Genomic DNA, 15,367 nt, shown 5'->3' on the forward strand with positions numbered 1-15,367 from the left:
GAGTTCTTAATGCCTTCGGGCTTGGAAAAGTTTTGAAATTATTGCTTTTTTAGCGATATGTAACCAGTATTAGGATCAATTTTTTTGGATGTCATGCAAAAAAAAAAAAAATTGATTATCATTATTTGCATGTGAAAAAAAATAAAAAAATAAAAACAAAGAATTGGACTGGAAAGGCAAAATCACATACTCTTTATTTGTATATAAATTAAAAAAAATTGTTATTTGTCATAACAATTAATCACCACTAGTAGAATACATGCTAATATGTTTATCATTAATAAATTTATGCTATAAAATGTATTCACTTTTTCATATTAGATTTTAATTTAAATATATCCAATTATTAATAATCGACACAATGAATATAAATAAAGGTAATATACAAATAACGATACTAATAGTTTAATGTTGGTAATTCTAAATTTAGTACGCACTCCATCTACACACAAAATCAAATTATTTTTATAGCAACAATGGATAATAGATCCAGGAGTATCAATTCATATATTTCACGGATTTTGGTAATATGTCAAAAGGATAAGGATGATTTTTTATTATTTATTTTTTTTCCTCTCCAATTGAGAAATCTTCTTTGCTTTTGTCAGTGCATAGTAGTGGCCTAACCCTTGATACGATTGCGAAATCAGAAAGAGATTTTACCATTTATGGTATATATGGGTAAAGATGGGAATCTAATTTTAAAAAATAATAATTTTTTTTGGAAGAGTATGGTCCGAAAATTAGATTCCCAGATAAACAGATAAAATAGTTTTAAGAATCAATTTCTCAATTGATATTTTTCAAATAGAATCTTATATTGAGTTTGGCTGAGAAATTTGACAAGGAAGATTGAATAATAATAGAATATAAATGGATCTTATATAAGTAAATAAAAATATTCGTAGATTAAGATGGATGGATATATTCTATCCACTATAAATAAAATAAAATAAAATAAAACCCAAGCTCATCAACTACCAAATCAATAATATTTGTGGTGTTTGGTCGGCGGATACAATTTTAAAGATCATACAAACATTGGACATCGTTATTACACATATCTTTGTGTCCAAAAGGATAACCTTGCATTTAATAATCCCCAAAATGCATTATCCATTACAACTCTTTTTTTTTTTTAACATTTTATTATATAATAATATTGATAGAATTAAATTAAATAAAAGATGTGCGTGTATATGCCATAAATATACCAAAAAACAACAACAGCAAATGCACGCAGGCTGAGAAGGATAAGGAAGAAGTACAATGAAGACAAAGACAGAGAGGTTGAGCTGAGAAGATACCAAGATAAAACATTTATTTATTTATTTATTCTTTTGTCGGTGAATAGTTATCAAGATAAACATTGACAAGTAAATGTTCAAATTATAAGGAATTTAGAAGGAAGCAGCAAAATATCCACAAAAAAAAAAAAAAGAAAAAAAGAAAAAGCATTGTTGTGCAAAAGCTGGGGGACCTATCCAAGGGCCCTCAAGTGATCTAAACAAAGGAAACAGGATAAGCAAAGGGATGGATTTTTCTGGTCATTGTCCCAGCCACGTCATCACGAACGTGTCAAAGCGCGTTGCCCTGGAGGTTTGCCTATTTCGCCGCCGCTGAACGTTAACTCCCGCCAGACACCTCACATCTCTCTCCGTCTATTATAACGTTCCTCCGTCTATCTCTGTGTATATATTTCTTATTTATATATATTACATATATCTATGCCTTTCCCTATCTGAAAACTATTTTGTCTTTCTCTCTCTATCTTTCCCTCTCTCTCTCTCTCTCTCTCTCTAAAAGAAGAAGAAGAAGATTAGAAGAAAGGACACTAATAGTCTCACAAAACTTTTTATCTTTCTTATTTTGACAACCCAAAAAAAAAAAAAGGAAAAAACCCACCATTTTTATCTATATCTGCTTCTTCTTCTATTATCTTTCTTATCATACCCACAGCCCCCCTTTTAATCTCTCTCTTTTCTCTGTCTTTACTCTGTCTCTTCGTTATTTGAACAACTTCTTCTTTTTTTTTTTTTTTTTTTTTTTTTGGGTTTTTGGTTTATACCGCCAATTGATGACAACAACCCCCTTGATTTGGAAGCTCAAGCGGAGGAGAAGACGAAGCGGCGAAGGCTAAATCCGAAAATTTCTTTAATACTTCTTTTCTGTACCTAATTAGAACGAGAAAAGCCCTGTGCTCTCATGGAGGTCTTGTTGGGTCCCACCTTTACCATAGATGTTTCTTCCTCTCCGGCTTACGCTAGGGATAGAGGAGGAGCTGCTACTGCTCAGGAGAAGCACGCCGCCGTTGCTTCCTGCTTGTTTCTCAAGGACGACGGTGTCGTCGGTTCGGATATTAGGATCAGCGGCAAGGAGAAGCCTCGCTCGGACGACGAGTCGTCGGATAGCTCGTCGACGATCGGTGTTCCGGACGACAGTGATGAAGAAGATGATGCGTCGTCTAAAGGCGATGGAGGTAGTGATGAGGTCCAGAGCAAGTTCAGTAGAGGAGGAGGGTTTGGTTCTCTGGGTTCTCTGAGTTCACTGGAAGAGACTCTTCCAATCAAGTAAGATTTAAAAAAAAAAAATAATAATAATAATAATTTTATGCAAATTTTTTTTAAAAATATTTTTCTTCAGAATAGATCTGATATACGTTTCTGGGTATGTGATCTTTTATTATTTTTATTTTTATTTCCAATTTTTAAGAAACAAAAATGAAGACTTTTCGCCTTTTAAAAGTTTGCAGAGAATCTCTATTTCTTTCTCTGCAATTGTAATTATAAAAAAATAATTTTTTTTTTTAAATATGAAATTGAAACTAATCTAAGCTTTTTGTTTCCAGCAGGAGAGGATTATCCAACTACTTCTCTGGAAAATCGAAGTCGTTTGCAAATCTATCAGACGTGAGCGCAGTTAATAATGTCAAACAAGTTGAGAAAGCAGAGAACCCATTTAACAAAAGGAGAAGAGTCTTAATTGCGGCGAAGTGGTCAAGAAAATCATCTTTCTACAATTGGCCAAACCCAAAATCCATGCCCCTTTTGGCTCTCAATGAAGAAGATGATGATGGTGAACAACAAGCCCCCCAATCTTCTTTCGCGGATAAAGAACAGAAACGACAACAACATGAACATGAAGATCATGATGGTGATGATGATGAACATCATGAAGAAGAAACTGAAGGACTTGCAAAATTGCGTGAGACCAGGAAGCTCAACAGCTTCAAATCAAAAAGTTGTTTCTCTCTCACTGATCTGCAAGAACATACCCAATCATAACTCCAAATAGTTTTCAGTTTTTCTTTTCTCTTTTTTTTTTTTTTTCTTTTATTTTCTTTTATCTATTTTATTTTTGGGTTTTATTCCACTCAAAAACAAAAAGGAAAAATTAGTGAAATGCAATGCTAAGGACAACCTCTTCATTTTCTTTTATTGAATATTTTAATGGTAATGGATATGGATATACATGAACTCGTAAGGTGGGCTAGATTTTTTTTCTTTTTAATTTTTATTTTTATTTTCCTTCTCTTCCATGAGGGTGTAGTATAATGGCCATTATACCCTCTTATCTTTTGGTACATGAACTTTGGGACAGATTAGACGAACCAAACTTTGTCTGATTGCTTTCAATCTCATCTCATTATGGGATGGTGAAGGAGAAGAGAAAATAAGTTAAAATTAGTTTTGCTGGATAGAGCTGTACGGTAATACAGTCTGTGAAGCAAATGCCAATCTTTAACATTGTATATAATAATACCATTTTTATTTTTTAAATAGTTTTTCTATGGTCATTTTTCTTGGGTAAGAGCAAAATAAATCGGTCACGTTTTTTATGAATTTGTTTGAATTGAAAGCGTTTTGTCATTTGGTATCTTTGAGCAGGTTGTATTTAACTTTCAAGAAAAAAGGCATTTGAAAATTAGTGTTGGTGATTGTGAGATTTAGTTTAGTTTTTTTTTTTTTTTTTTTTTTTTTTTTTTTTTTTTTTGTGGGGGGGGTTGATAATAAGTTGAAGACACGTTTCTGGTCTGATAAATTTCGAAGCAAAATCATATTTTGTGTTGCGCCAAACGGACTACGAAAGTCAAGCTATACATTTATTACAATTGTTTGTTTTAGAGCTGATCTAATTTATTACGACTCAATGAATTTATGGATGAGATAAGATAAGCTTTAACCAGGACATTGTACTTAACCTATAATAATAATTGAAGATTCTTTCCCTAAACTTTATTTTCCTTACCATTTAATCTTTTTCATTTAAAACATCTATTTGTGTGGTTGTTTTGACATGGTGAAAATTATTTAATTCTTTTTTTAGTCGAGAATTCTTTAAAAGGTGACCATAAAAATCTTGTTCGATAATCTTCTATTTGAGGTGTACTGTTGAATGATTTTATTCTTGTTGTATGTTGAGCAAATAATAAATATGTAATCAAGAACGAAATAAAAAAAAAAAAAAAGATTATTTTAGAAAATGGGAAAGAAAGAAAAGATAAAAGGGGCTGAAAAAGCACCAAAAGGGGAAAAAAAAAAAAAAGGAAGAAAAATATAGGCGTTTGCAAATACCTAGATAAATCAATTAATTTTGACTAATCTAATGGTCGAATAGGTTCCGGTTAGATGAAAGACAAATAAAAAGAAAATCTTATTGAAAAGAAAATCTAATTGGATGAGAAAATTGACTTATTTGAGTAACAAATAATTCGATAAGACAATTATTGAATCAATTAAGGATGTTACAAGATATAAACAACATTTGTCATTTATAAAAAAGTTTAACTTCTGCAGTTCTCGTTGTATTTTATAAAAAAATAAATAAAATAATAATAGTTAAAAAGTTTAAATTTATACTTCACATGCATATTCAATAATACTAACAAAAATAATCTATTGAAATTGTTAATTTATATGCCCAAACTGGCAAAGTTAAGTAATATTAGACTTCAAAATCAATAATTATTAAACAAACTTAAACTCACATTGGAAAGTAATAATAATAATAATAATAATAATAATAAAAAGAAGTAATTTGGTTGTTTCAGTTATGACCAAAATGAATTGGATTGAATATGTTAAACATAGAGATTTGTGTATTAATTTTCTGGGATATTCCTTTTCATCAAAAAAAAAATATATATTTCTGAGATATTTAATTTATGGACTGAAAAAAAAAAAAAAAAAAAAAGAAGTCTCATAGTGAGTTGACAATATTTTTGGGACAACAAAATTACAAAAAAGAAAAAAAGTCTGAAAAATTTCAGAAAGAATTATAAGAAAGTAGAGAGAGATCCAGTGTGAGAGATTTGGTTACGTGTCTGTGTTGTGCAAAGAATATTATATGAGATGGCGTTTCTAATCGCACCATTTCGATGCACTACCTCCCAATTCCAATTCCACCTCACACTCTCGACCACGCCAATTAGGTCTACGCTCTCTCCCACTACTCTCTCTCTCTTCCGACCACCCGCGCGGAGTCGACTCAGACTCGGCGTGGTCTACTCAATGAGTCAACCCGCCTCCTCGGCTTCCGATTCCAATCCCCTTCCTTCACAAAACGACGACGTCGCGAAGGCCGAGAGCTCTGACGTTGTGGTACAGTACGTGGTTCTTAGGCGAGACCTGATCGATTCGTGGCCGCTGGGAAGCGTGGTGACTCAGGGCTGCCATGCCTCCGTGTCTGCCGTTTGGTCACACAGAGATGATCCTGACACCGTCCAGTATTGTAGCCCTCAGAATATAGATTCAATGCATAAGGTAAAAATAAAAAGCCTTTGAATTTCGAAATAGAATATAACGAGTAACAATTTCTCTTTGGAATCCACTTCCATTTGCTTTCGCATTCCAACTTTGGCTGCAATGTTTTTTTAAAATTTCATTATCTGTTCTGTGAAATTTAATTCTTTGGTAATGTTGAAAAATGTGGACTTTATTGTTTGGTATTTTGTCGGGCTGTAATTTCTGAGATTTTTCTGGCGCCTTTGAAATCATTTTGATTTGGGGATTGAAAAAAAAAATGGAGATTAAGTTGCTTTGTTATTCTTAGGGTTTCTTTCTTATGAAGTAAAGTAATAGGATTATGATGCTGAAATTGTTTTTTGTTTATGATCTCGAGGAATCAGAACCCAACATTTTCTCTTAAGTTAACAAGAACCTAACTTTTATTTGGTTTGATTTGGTTCTCTTTTTTTTCCAAATATTGGGTTTTTTACTGACCATGAATTGGTTCACGCTATCAAATTTCCAATCCCAACTTATAAGCTTACCTTTGCGCTATTTAATTGCTTTGGGATTTTGTTCTCAACATTTGTTTCTAAAGCTTCAATTCCAATCTTTTTAGTGGTAATGCAATTTTGTTCTCTCCCATTTTCTTCTATAGGATCACTGGGTTCGTCTGCATTTTCTTTTGGAACGAATTTATGCATAAATTTTTCTGTGCCTAGGTAGATATCTGTCTTTACAAAGATTGCAAGAGCACAAAGTTTCGCAATCGGTTAATCATATTCCTTTTGGTTCCAAATTGAAGAACCGAAAAAAAAAAAAAAAAAAAAAAAAAAAAAAGGGGGCAAAAGTTGATGCACTGGTCTGAAAGAAAACTGGAGTTATGATAAATGGCATGTTATGGATATCTTAATTATAATTGTGGAGGTGAATAGGTTAAATTTTTGTTGGGGAACGAAGTTCCAAGCAGTTAATAACATATTTGTTGAGAAAGAAGCAATTGATAACTAAGTTCCAAGCAATGCTTGCTGAGATAACCTTCAGTGATCTGTTTTAACACTAAGGTGGTTTGGTACTCTGTTTTTAACCCGTGTTAATTTTGAAGCTCATCGTGTGGTAATCTTGAGTTATAACCACATGATTGCCTTGCATAACTTGCTTCCTGACACAGTTTTTCTATTTTTGAACATGTTGATATAGGTTACTCTTGAGGTGAAAGGAGAAACCCAAATCTTGAACTTGTCAGAAAAGCTCAAAGCCGGTGGAATAGCACATAAATTGTGGATTGAACAACCTGAAAACATCCTGACATGTCTTGCTACAAAACCTTACCCCAAGTCCTCAGTATCATCCTATTTCAAAAAGTTGAAACTCTGTAAGTGATGCAATTTTCAATCTCATCATCTCATAACTGTAATTTGATAGACTGTGTCCAAAATATTTTCTATTTTCTCTTTAAACATTTGAAATTTTGTACCAACTTCTTGGAAATTTAGGTCTCTTAAGTAACATATATTTATTTTCTCTTTAGATTTAGGTCTCATAATTTTGTACCAACTTCTCTTTAACCATTTAAAAGATTTTCTATTAGTCCCCCTTAATTGTGGGTTAGGACTCTCAAATTGAGTTAATCATGGGTTATTCATTTTGGTTTGGAGGAGAGCCTTTAAATGGATTGGATTAACTTAAGATTCTGCAATTGTAGATGCTCAAGAATGATTTTGTTAGGCAGTTGCTTAATCAATTCATAGTTATGATGATTGCAGATGGTTGAATTGTAAACAAAATAAACACTGCAGGGAAGAAAGTGAAAATCAATTAAATGATTCATTTTCGGGGAGGGCTATAAGTGTCCTATTTATTCTGCACCACTGAGAAAGAATCCTTTTTCCATATCATCTTTAGACCCAAAAAAAGAGAAAAAAACGAAAAAAAAGGAAAACAAAAAACAAAACAAAAAAAGAAGGAAAGATGTGAGAAAATTGAAAAATTCTTTCTGTCTGCAATCCTTAATACACATATTGATATATGAGAGATGGCAGAAAACCAAAAGTATGATTATGGAACTTGATTACACAAAAGGGTGAAGAAATCCTTTAATTTTTTGCAATTTTTACACTATATTCTGAATCCACCATATACATGTAGCCAGTAATAACAAAAAAATTAAAAAAATAAAAATAAAAATCTATGTGTAGATGTGAGAAACGAGTATAATTCCATCATTGCACGACTAAGCGTCTGGTACACAAGGAGCAGTAGAACTTGCGCTTGGTCTTCCAGTAGAGAGGGAGGAAACAGAACCTCCACTGACTCTCAACATCCATGGCTTGCACCATTCCTCCACAGTAAGGACACGCCCCCGGTGCAGGTTGCCTCGATACAACCCTCTCGTCCTCGTCGCATACAAACACCAAACACATCTTCTTCCTCTTCCTCAAATCAATTCTTCAGCTCAAGCTTTTCCAGGTAATCTAATCTATTTCTCTGTCTCTGTTTAATAGAAATCGAAATGGTAAAGTCTTTTACCTCGTGATCTTTCCAAAATCTTTGTGATTTCTGTGGTTTGGTTTCTTGTTTGGGAGTAAAATTTTTAGAACAAAGGAAAGAATTTATAGGGGAAGAGAGAGAGGTGGTGATGAAAGTTTTAAAGGATTGGGAGGTCTGGAAGAGTATAGCAATGTCTGGAGACTGGACAAAGTAAAGGATGTTGATTGTGGAATGGTTGTGTAAAAAGCGCGTTTCTAGAATATTCTTCTAAAGAATGAGGACAAGGATGAAAACTTCAGCCTTTGCCCGAAGAATTCGATTCTCATCATGTCATGTCATTACCTTATTACGTCTATAATAATATATACCCGCGTTGAAACCTACCTCTACGTGTATTTTACTTTTACCCGCTTTTATACCACCAACACGTTTATACTTCTTTTTTTTATGTTTGGTGGGGTGTACATGTTTCTACTCCCTGTTTCCTTAAACCTTAATCTCCACAAAAATAAATAATGATAATAGTAATAAAAGAAACAAAAATAAATAATGATAATAGTAATAAAAGAGCAAAAAAAAAAAAAAAGAAAAAAAGAAAAAAGAAAAAAGGAAAAGGATCTTTTTTGCCCTCACCATTTCTTTTATTTATTTTTATATATATCTGATTACTTTTAAAAAAAAAAAAAATTGTATTTAATAATGCATTTATTATTTTCAATTTGAATTAATTGCACTATGCATCCTCAAACTATAAGTCGCTTTTGACTTTGCCCACAAACTTTAAAAAATTTCATATTAAACCTTAAACTATTATCTTTCTATTAATATAGCACAATAATTAATACCATCCAAAATATGGATAAAACATACCTCATGTATAAATCACATGCCTCTAAATAAAACCACACTTTTGTTCAAGGGCTACTAATTTATGATATTGAATTTTTTTTTTTCCCTAAAAAGAACTTATGTATAAGCAAATATTATTATGTGTTTCGACTAAAATAAAATAATAAATATTATGTTTTTCAATTAGTAAAAAAAATTATTTATTTATTTTACCTATTTTTATCCCTAACTTAATTTTTTTTCTAAAATATGCCTAATTGCAAGGCAATATAACTTGCACATAGGGCATTTCCATCCAAAATGTACCAAAGTGAGAAATGATAATTTAGGGTGCAATGTGATATTTTTTATTGGGGGCAAAGTGAAAAACAATGTAGCTTGGGAGGCTGAAGTGTAATTAACCCTTTCAACTTCGATGCAGTTTCAGCTAGACCCTCCATTACATAACATTTTCATCCAATCAATGTCTTTATTAAGAGGACTATTTGATAAATATATCTTTTAGGGTGCAATTTCTCCATCATATATTATGATAAATACACTGCCTCGTCGGAAATGGAATGTTGACTTTTAAAACTAGCACTCCTTTATATCTATATACATATACATGGACTACGCATCAAATTTTTGCTTTTTGGTTTTTTAAAGCAACAAAATCATTTCGTTTATTATCTTGTACCAAGTCGTTGTTGACTACAATTTGAACCAGGCAAGAAGGTCCATCCTGAAGGGAATACACTTCTTCGTTGTAGGGATAAGTAAAAAGACATTTCATATCCATGTTTCCGACGCATTTCAGCTCTTTTCCATGCAATAGTGATGGTCGATTAGTTCAGTCAAAGCTGTTGTTTCAATAGTAAAGGGTTCAATTTTGCACACACAAAAGAAAAAGTAATTGGGTTCAAACGTATTGCACTGGGCAGTTTTATTTTCTATTTCCCACTTCAATTATAAACCACTTCTCTTTTGATTTTCTTGATGTTTGCTCCATTCACATTCATTTTCAGTATTCCTTCCTCTCCTTAATTCCTTCCAATCGCTTTCCTTGTTTCCATTTTAAATTATCATCTTTTTTCTTTTCTTTTTTTTGGATTTGCTTTCTTGCATTTTTTTTTTTTTTTTGGGACGATACTTTGTTTTCTTGCTTGCACTTTTATGTTTGTATTCATTTTGGCATTCCAAATTGCCCAGATATGTAGACAAAAAAGTTGTGAGAGCTTTTTAAATTAGCTCCTCAGGGGTCTAACACTTCTTTCATTATAAAAAGAAGAAAAAAACAAAAGTCTAATACTTACCTCGTGACTTTGTGAAAGAAACGTACTATTATCATATATGGAATAAATTGTTACCAGAAAGAAACTGAAGTTTCTTAAAGTGATTTAATTTTCTTTATATATATATATATATATATATATATATATATATATATATATATATATATATATACGGAAATTCTATGGCAAGAATGATCCAAATGAGGACTGCAGTATTAGTGACGATTTTTCATACTATTAAAGATGGTTTTTTAGAAAATCGTCATCAATACTATGAAAAACTGTCACCAATACTGTGATCCACATAAGAACCGTCTGCAGCATAGACGGACTATATATATATATATATATATATATGTTTATATATGAATAAATATTTAATTTTAAGTGAAAGGTTTACTTGATGGAGTGTCTAGGTACATTCACAAATGCGAGTTCTTTCTTTTTAAGGGCAAATGCATCAAAAAGTTTCTTGTGCTGCTTACACGTATTGTTTCAAAATTAGAATCTATCGTTTTAAGCGTTTGTTGGCTATGACATATGAAGGGGACAACTATAGTAGTAAAATATCCCATTATTGATATATGCAGATCTTGTAATCACTACGATTTTGATCTTTAAAATTTTAATCCTCCATTCCTCCTCTTCCACTTCAATATATGTCCAAAAAATCAACCACTTGACCAAAATAATATTCTATATTTAAAACATTTCTTGACTAGGAGATGATGGGCTTTGCTGTAATAAACTAATTTATAACGTGGTACATGAGTAAAATTTGGGAGTAGTTCAAATATGTCTTAAACGTCTTCTTTTATATTGGTGCAGAAACTAATATGACCTTTCTGATATAAACCTGAGTTCAGAGAATGTGAAATTCTGTCTCTATTGAACAAAAATTTGTTACAATCATTTGCTGGTCGACTCAAACTCTGAATAATGTTTTTAAGAAAATGATCAATTTTAGTTTTTCCTTCTGGAAATATTTGTTTCAAAAGCCTTTGTTCGCTAATAATGTCCATTTTCATTTATAATCCTTCATCTGTAAAATTGATCCCAGTTCTGGGATTTGAAAGACCTTAACATTAACAAACCGAATCCAAATTAATTGGATTTCGTCTATTTGGTTAGTTACCAATAAAATTGCTTAGGGGCAAAACGGAAGAAAAGCATTCGTTCTTGTCCCTTGGCCAAAAATCATCCACACATCATTCAACCAAAAATAAATAAATAAATAAAATACCTACTATTCTAGGAGGTGATTGGAGTGAAAAAAAAAAAAAAAACCATAAAAAGAATTACTTTTTCAATAAACGCACTTGACCAGAGATTAGGTTGTAGTCTTCAATACCTAATCTGTAAGAAATTATTGATGGGTACTTATTTTAAGCATTCTAATATACAATAAGGATATGAAAAACTAATATGATTGTGAAAATTTTAGCAAATTAGGAAAATAAAAACAGCTTACACACAGCTGCAAAAAGACACCAATCTCTGAATCACCAACAAGGGGAGCTAGATGTGGATTTGATACATATAAATAAAATTCAAAAAGGTCTAGTAGTAATATATTGAAATTGCCTAACACTGCTAAATAAACACCAAACGAAAAAAAGAAAAGAAAAAAAAAGTTAGGGAAAACAATAAAAACAAAAATTAGGAAAAAGAACAGATGTGACTCCACTATGGATTTTTGAGAAAAGTACAAACTGAGAAGTTGAATACCAAAAAAAAAAAAAAAAGAAAAAGAAAAAGAAATATTTGTATATAGAGAGAGAGAAAATTTAATAATGATTATTATTAAGCAAAAAGCAATTGACAACTAGAAGGAGAAAAACCATGGAAAGCATTAGGAGCAGGCAAAACCTGCCATTCGACCTTTAAATCACTCCTTGCTGCCTCATACACCCTTCCTATCCCCACATTCAATCCACATGCCACCACATATATCCTCCCTTCCAACCCACTCGCAGCGAATGGCCTTTTCAGCGCTTCACATGGGAATCTTTCCCCTCCCACGTACCTCCACGTGTCCTCATCTGGATCGTACACTTTCATCGGACAGTCCCCGTGCTCCGATATCACAAACAGCCTGTCCCCCAACACCACGCTTATCCCCGTCCATCCTTCTCTCATCCCCGGCCTCATCTCCTGCCACGTGTCTTTATCAGGGTCGTAGACCCCACCTCTCGGTGAAAACATGAAAGGCCACGTCCACCCTTCGGTCACGTACATCTTGTTCCCCACCACTGCCGAGTCGTATCTGGCTAATGCCGTCGGCATCTTCGAAACTGATTTCCACGTGTCGTTTTCGTGGTCGTAGCATTCTACCGTCCTGATCGAATCGCTGTCTGACGTCCCGCTTCCACCAACGGCTATGATCTTGCCGTTGATATTCCCGGCTTCGAAAAACGATCTTGGTGTGGGCATGGGATTGGCTAAGGACCATTGATTGGTTGATGTACGGTAGACGATGGTGGTCTGCATGGGACATTCGGTGTCGGACAGCATACCACCTAAAACCAGAAGCTTCCCGTGACGTGGCAGTGAAGCGCATGCAAAACTCGGTGGGCACACGGGTTTGGGACACGGCATAGGAGGTAAAACAAACCAACGGCCGGATCGGGGGTCGAGTGCCTGCCACTGCATCCTGGCCGTTGATTTCTTGAAAGCGAAGATGAAAAGGTAAGGAAGGGAGAGGGAGAGAGTTTTCCTGGAGAGAAGGAAGCTAGGGTCCATAATGGCTCTGTTCCAGGAAGCCGAGACGGAACGTACCAGTGCTTGGTACGGATATGGAAGGTGGAGAAGACAGAGCTCGGCTATGTCGTCTGGTAGTCCCGGTATCAACGGCTCGGCGTGTGTTTTGGCTGTTTCTTGGGAATTTTCTGTTCTCGATGAAGAATTGGGAATTGTCATTCTTCAAATTCATGCAGTGGCCGATCGATCTAGTAACTAACTGTATAGAAACCCAAAAAAAAAAAAAAAAAAAAAATTGAAGTTGAAGTTGAAGAAAGTAGTCGTGGGCTTGCTAAGTTTTGCTATACCCTATTTATATAGAGAGAGAATAAATATATAGTTTGTAGCAATAATTGAGTCGTCAAAATTTACGACTGATAAAAATATTCTAAAGGAATATTAGTTACTTAAGAGAGTGTTTGCGCTTTTTCTGTGTATACAAATTCCAATAAATAAAAATAATAAAAAGAGAGAGAGAGAATTTTATTATATAATATACAAAAAAGAAGGAAATCTAGAAGCCGGAATATATGGGGGCTAGGAATTGAATTGAGTGAGAGAATAAAAGACCGGCAAATCCGATAAAACAAAGACTTGGGAGGGGTATTAAAGAAATAGGAAGAAAATGAAAATTTACAGGGAATCAGGCGTAGCTGACGTAGGTCGAGCTACACAACGACAAGATACAACCGGTGGTGAACCACCGGAAGTAGTACTATAAACTTTGACGAAATACGATTGGTCGTATGGATCTACTTTTGATTTTAGATTAATAATAATAAAGAAATAAATAAATAAAGAAGAAAAAAGGGATTGGATTTGGCTGTGGGTTAGGGTGGGGATGGTAGAAGAGGTAGATCCAAGCACAGTAGCTAGCGAGATTGGATATTGAATTTGAAGGAATATAAAAATCAGGAGGAGAGAGAAAGAAAGAGGGTGTTAGGATTGCGGGGTTGGCAAACCCAATCCCAAACCCCACCAAACCAACAACTGATATGATGATCAGTCGCTCGCTCCGATTGAGAGAGAAGAGAAAAAAATATTCATAATAATCCTTTACTATCACACACATCCCCACCTTACTTGTAATTATTATACCATGCGCCCACCTCTTTTTCTTTGTTTTACATTCTATACTATTTTTTAGTACCTTTTTTTTTTTTTTTTTAAATTTATGTATTACCATTAATCAATATTTATAGAATTGCTATTCTTCCTATTTATTCTATTTTATTTTTTTTAGTATTAAAATGGCAAACTTTCATTACATCAAGAATCATATAATAATTTATAAATTTAAATTGATAATATTATATTATATCCTTATCAATGTTATTTAATAAAATATAATAAATTAATGGATTAACAAATGAAACATAATAATAAACAGTAAATTTATTAAATCTATTAAAAATAAATATTTTTGTAGTTATACAAAATTTATAATATTAAAAATATCTATTTTATTATTTAAATATATATTAATTTTTAAATTTTATTTTTTTTGAAAAAAAAAAAACATACAAGTTTATTTGTTTTTTATTTTTAAAAAAATATGTTTATTTGAAATTTACATCAAATTTGAATTTTTAAATTTATATCAAATATTAATGAATCAGGTATTGAGCTATATATTAATTTAATGAATATGTTGTATTTTATCTATTTCCATATAAATTATTTTATCAAATTGATTAAATTTCACATAAACATGATGTGACATAACATAAATATAAATCAACATGATACAGTTATTGTAAGATATATTAAATACTTTATGTTTTAGGTTAAAATGTTTGTAAAGTTTACATAATAGAAAAAAATAATTAGCAAGGAATTATTATTTTTTTTTATTAGCGATGGGATTTAAAAGCTAATATCAACTGTACGATAAATTGATGACCTTATAAGAAACAGGTTCTTAGTTTGTTATTATCCATATAAATATAACAAAACTACTTTTTCAATTGAACACGTATGTAGTACTCTGAATATTTTATAAAGGATGGAAAGTTTGAATAAAGAAAGTACTGAATTTAAAGATATTAAAATGGTGGTTTTATGGATAATTATAATATTGATATCAATTACAAATAATTAAAGTTTTAAATTGCTAAAATAGCAAGAATAATCTTATATATATATATATATATATATATATATATATGTATATATTTGTGAGTGGCCATAAGAAGGTTGACACTATTTGCATAGTGTAGGAATTGCCACATATACACAAATTAATATTTTTTTGCTTTTGTTTCCAGGACTTAGGACTTATATGACGAC

The 15,367-nt window shown here is 32.2% G+C and overlaps 4 protein-coding genes across 6 annotated transcripts; 2 read left to right on the forward strand and 2 right to left on the reverse strand.

Moving 5' to 3' along the window:
- The first annotated feature begins 1,733 nt into the window (after positions 1-1,733).
- Positions 1,734-3,476, forward strand: LOC107404779 (protein OXIDATIVE STRESS 3 LIKE 4). Of its 2 annotated transcripts, none has more exons than XM_016011777.4 (2): positions 1,734-2,570; positions 2,849-3,476. In XM_016011777.4, the coding sequence occupies exons 1-2, from the start codon at positions 2,206-2,208 to the stop codon at positions 3,282-3,284; spliced, it is 801 nt and encodes a 266-aa protein (XP_015867263.2). In that variant the 5' UTR covers positions 1,734-2,205; the 3' UTR covers positions 3,285-3,476. The 2 variants fall into 2 exon arrangements, with proteins under 2 accessions (XP_015867263.2, XP_015867264.2); XM_016011778.3 differs by having other exon boundaries at positions 1,737-2,570; positions 2,852-3,476.
- A 1,750-nt stretch (positions 3,477-5,226) lies between these two features.
- Positions 5,227-7,691, forward strand: LOC125422914 (uncharacterized). 2 transcript variants are annotated; one of them, XM_048475499.2, is made up of 3 exons: positions 5,227-5,762; positions 6,927-7,101; positions 7,493-7,691. In XM_048475499.2, the coding sequence occupies exons 1-3, from the start codon at positions 5,352-5,354 to the stop codon at positions 7,498-7,500; spliced, it is 594 nt and encodes a 197-aa protein (XP_048331456.2). In that variant the 5' UTR covers positions 5,227-5,351; the 3' UTR covers positions 7,501-7,691. The 2 variants fall into 2 exon arrangements, with proteins under 2 accessions (XP_048331456.2, XP_048331455.2); XM_048475498.2 differs by lacking the exon at positions 7,493-7,691 and having other exon boundaries at positions 5,233-5,762; positions 6,927-7,256.
- Positions 7,692-7,797: 106 nt separating this feature from the next.
- Positions 7,798-8,641, reverse strand: LOC107405842 (uncharacterized). Its single transcript, XM_016012935.4, has one exon. The coding sequence runs from the start codon at positions 8,147-8,149 to the stop codon at positions 7,949-7,951; it is 201 nt and encodes a 66-aa protein (XP_015868421.1). The 5' UTR covers positions 8,150-8,641; the 3' UTR covers positions 7,798-7,948.
- Positions 8,642-12,092: 3,451 nt separating this feature from the next.
- LOC107409357 (F-box protein AFR) lies at positions 12,093-14,163 on the reverse strand. The gene has a single exon (XM_016016793.4). It carries the CDS (start codon positions 13,256-13,258, stop codon positions 12,143-12,145), a length of 1,116 nt encoding a protein of 371 aa, XP_015872279.3. The 5' UTR covers positions 13,259-14,163; the 3' UTR covers positions 12,093-12,142.
- Between the last annotated feature and the right edge of the window lie 1,204 nt (positions 14,164-15,367).

The sequence above is a fragment of the Ziziphus jujuba genome, chromosome 5 (genome assembly GCF_031755915.1).
Source record: "Ziziphus jujuba cultivar Dongzao chromosome 5, ASM3175591v1".
Taxonomy (NCBI): domain Eukaryota; kingdom Viridiplantae; phylum Streptophyta; class Magnoliopsida; order Rosales; family Rhamnaceae; genus Ziziphus; species Ziziphus jujuba.

What these genes read in the sequence shown, in the direction of transcription:
- LOC107404779 (XM_016011777.4), top strand. Translation starts at nt 2,206, where the DNA reads ATGGAGGTCTTGTTGGGTCCCACCTTTACCATAGATGTTTCTTCCTCT. An exon ending in GAAGAGACTCTTCCAATCAA is followed by an intron (nt 2,571 to 2,848) that starts GTAAGATTTAAA and finishes TTTTGTTTCCAG; the next exon opens with CAGGAGAGGATTATCCAACT.
- LOC125422914 (XM_048475499.2), top strand. Translation starts at nt 5,352, where the DNA reads ATGGCGTTTCTAATCGCACCATTTCGATGCACTACCTCCCAATTCCAA. An exon ending in ATATAGATTCAATGCATAAG is followed by an intron (nt 5,763 to 6,926) that starts GTAAAAATAAAA and finishes ATGTTGATATAG; the next exon opens with GTTACTCTTGAGGTGAAAGG.
- LOC107405842 (XM_016012935.4), bottom strand. Translation starts at nt 8,149, where the DNA reads ATGTGTTTGGTGTTTGTATGCGACGAGGACGAGAGGGTTGTATCGAGG.
- LOC107409357 (XM_016016793.4), bottom strand. Translation starts at nt 13,258, where the DNA reads ATGACAATTCCCAATTCTTCATCGAGAACAGAAAATTCCCAAGAAACA.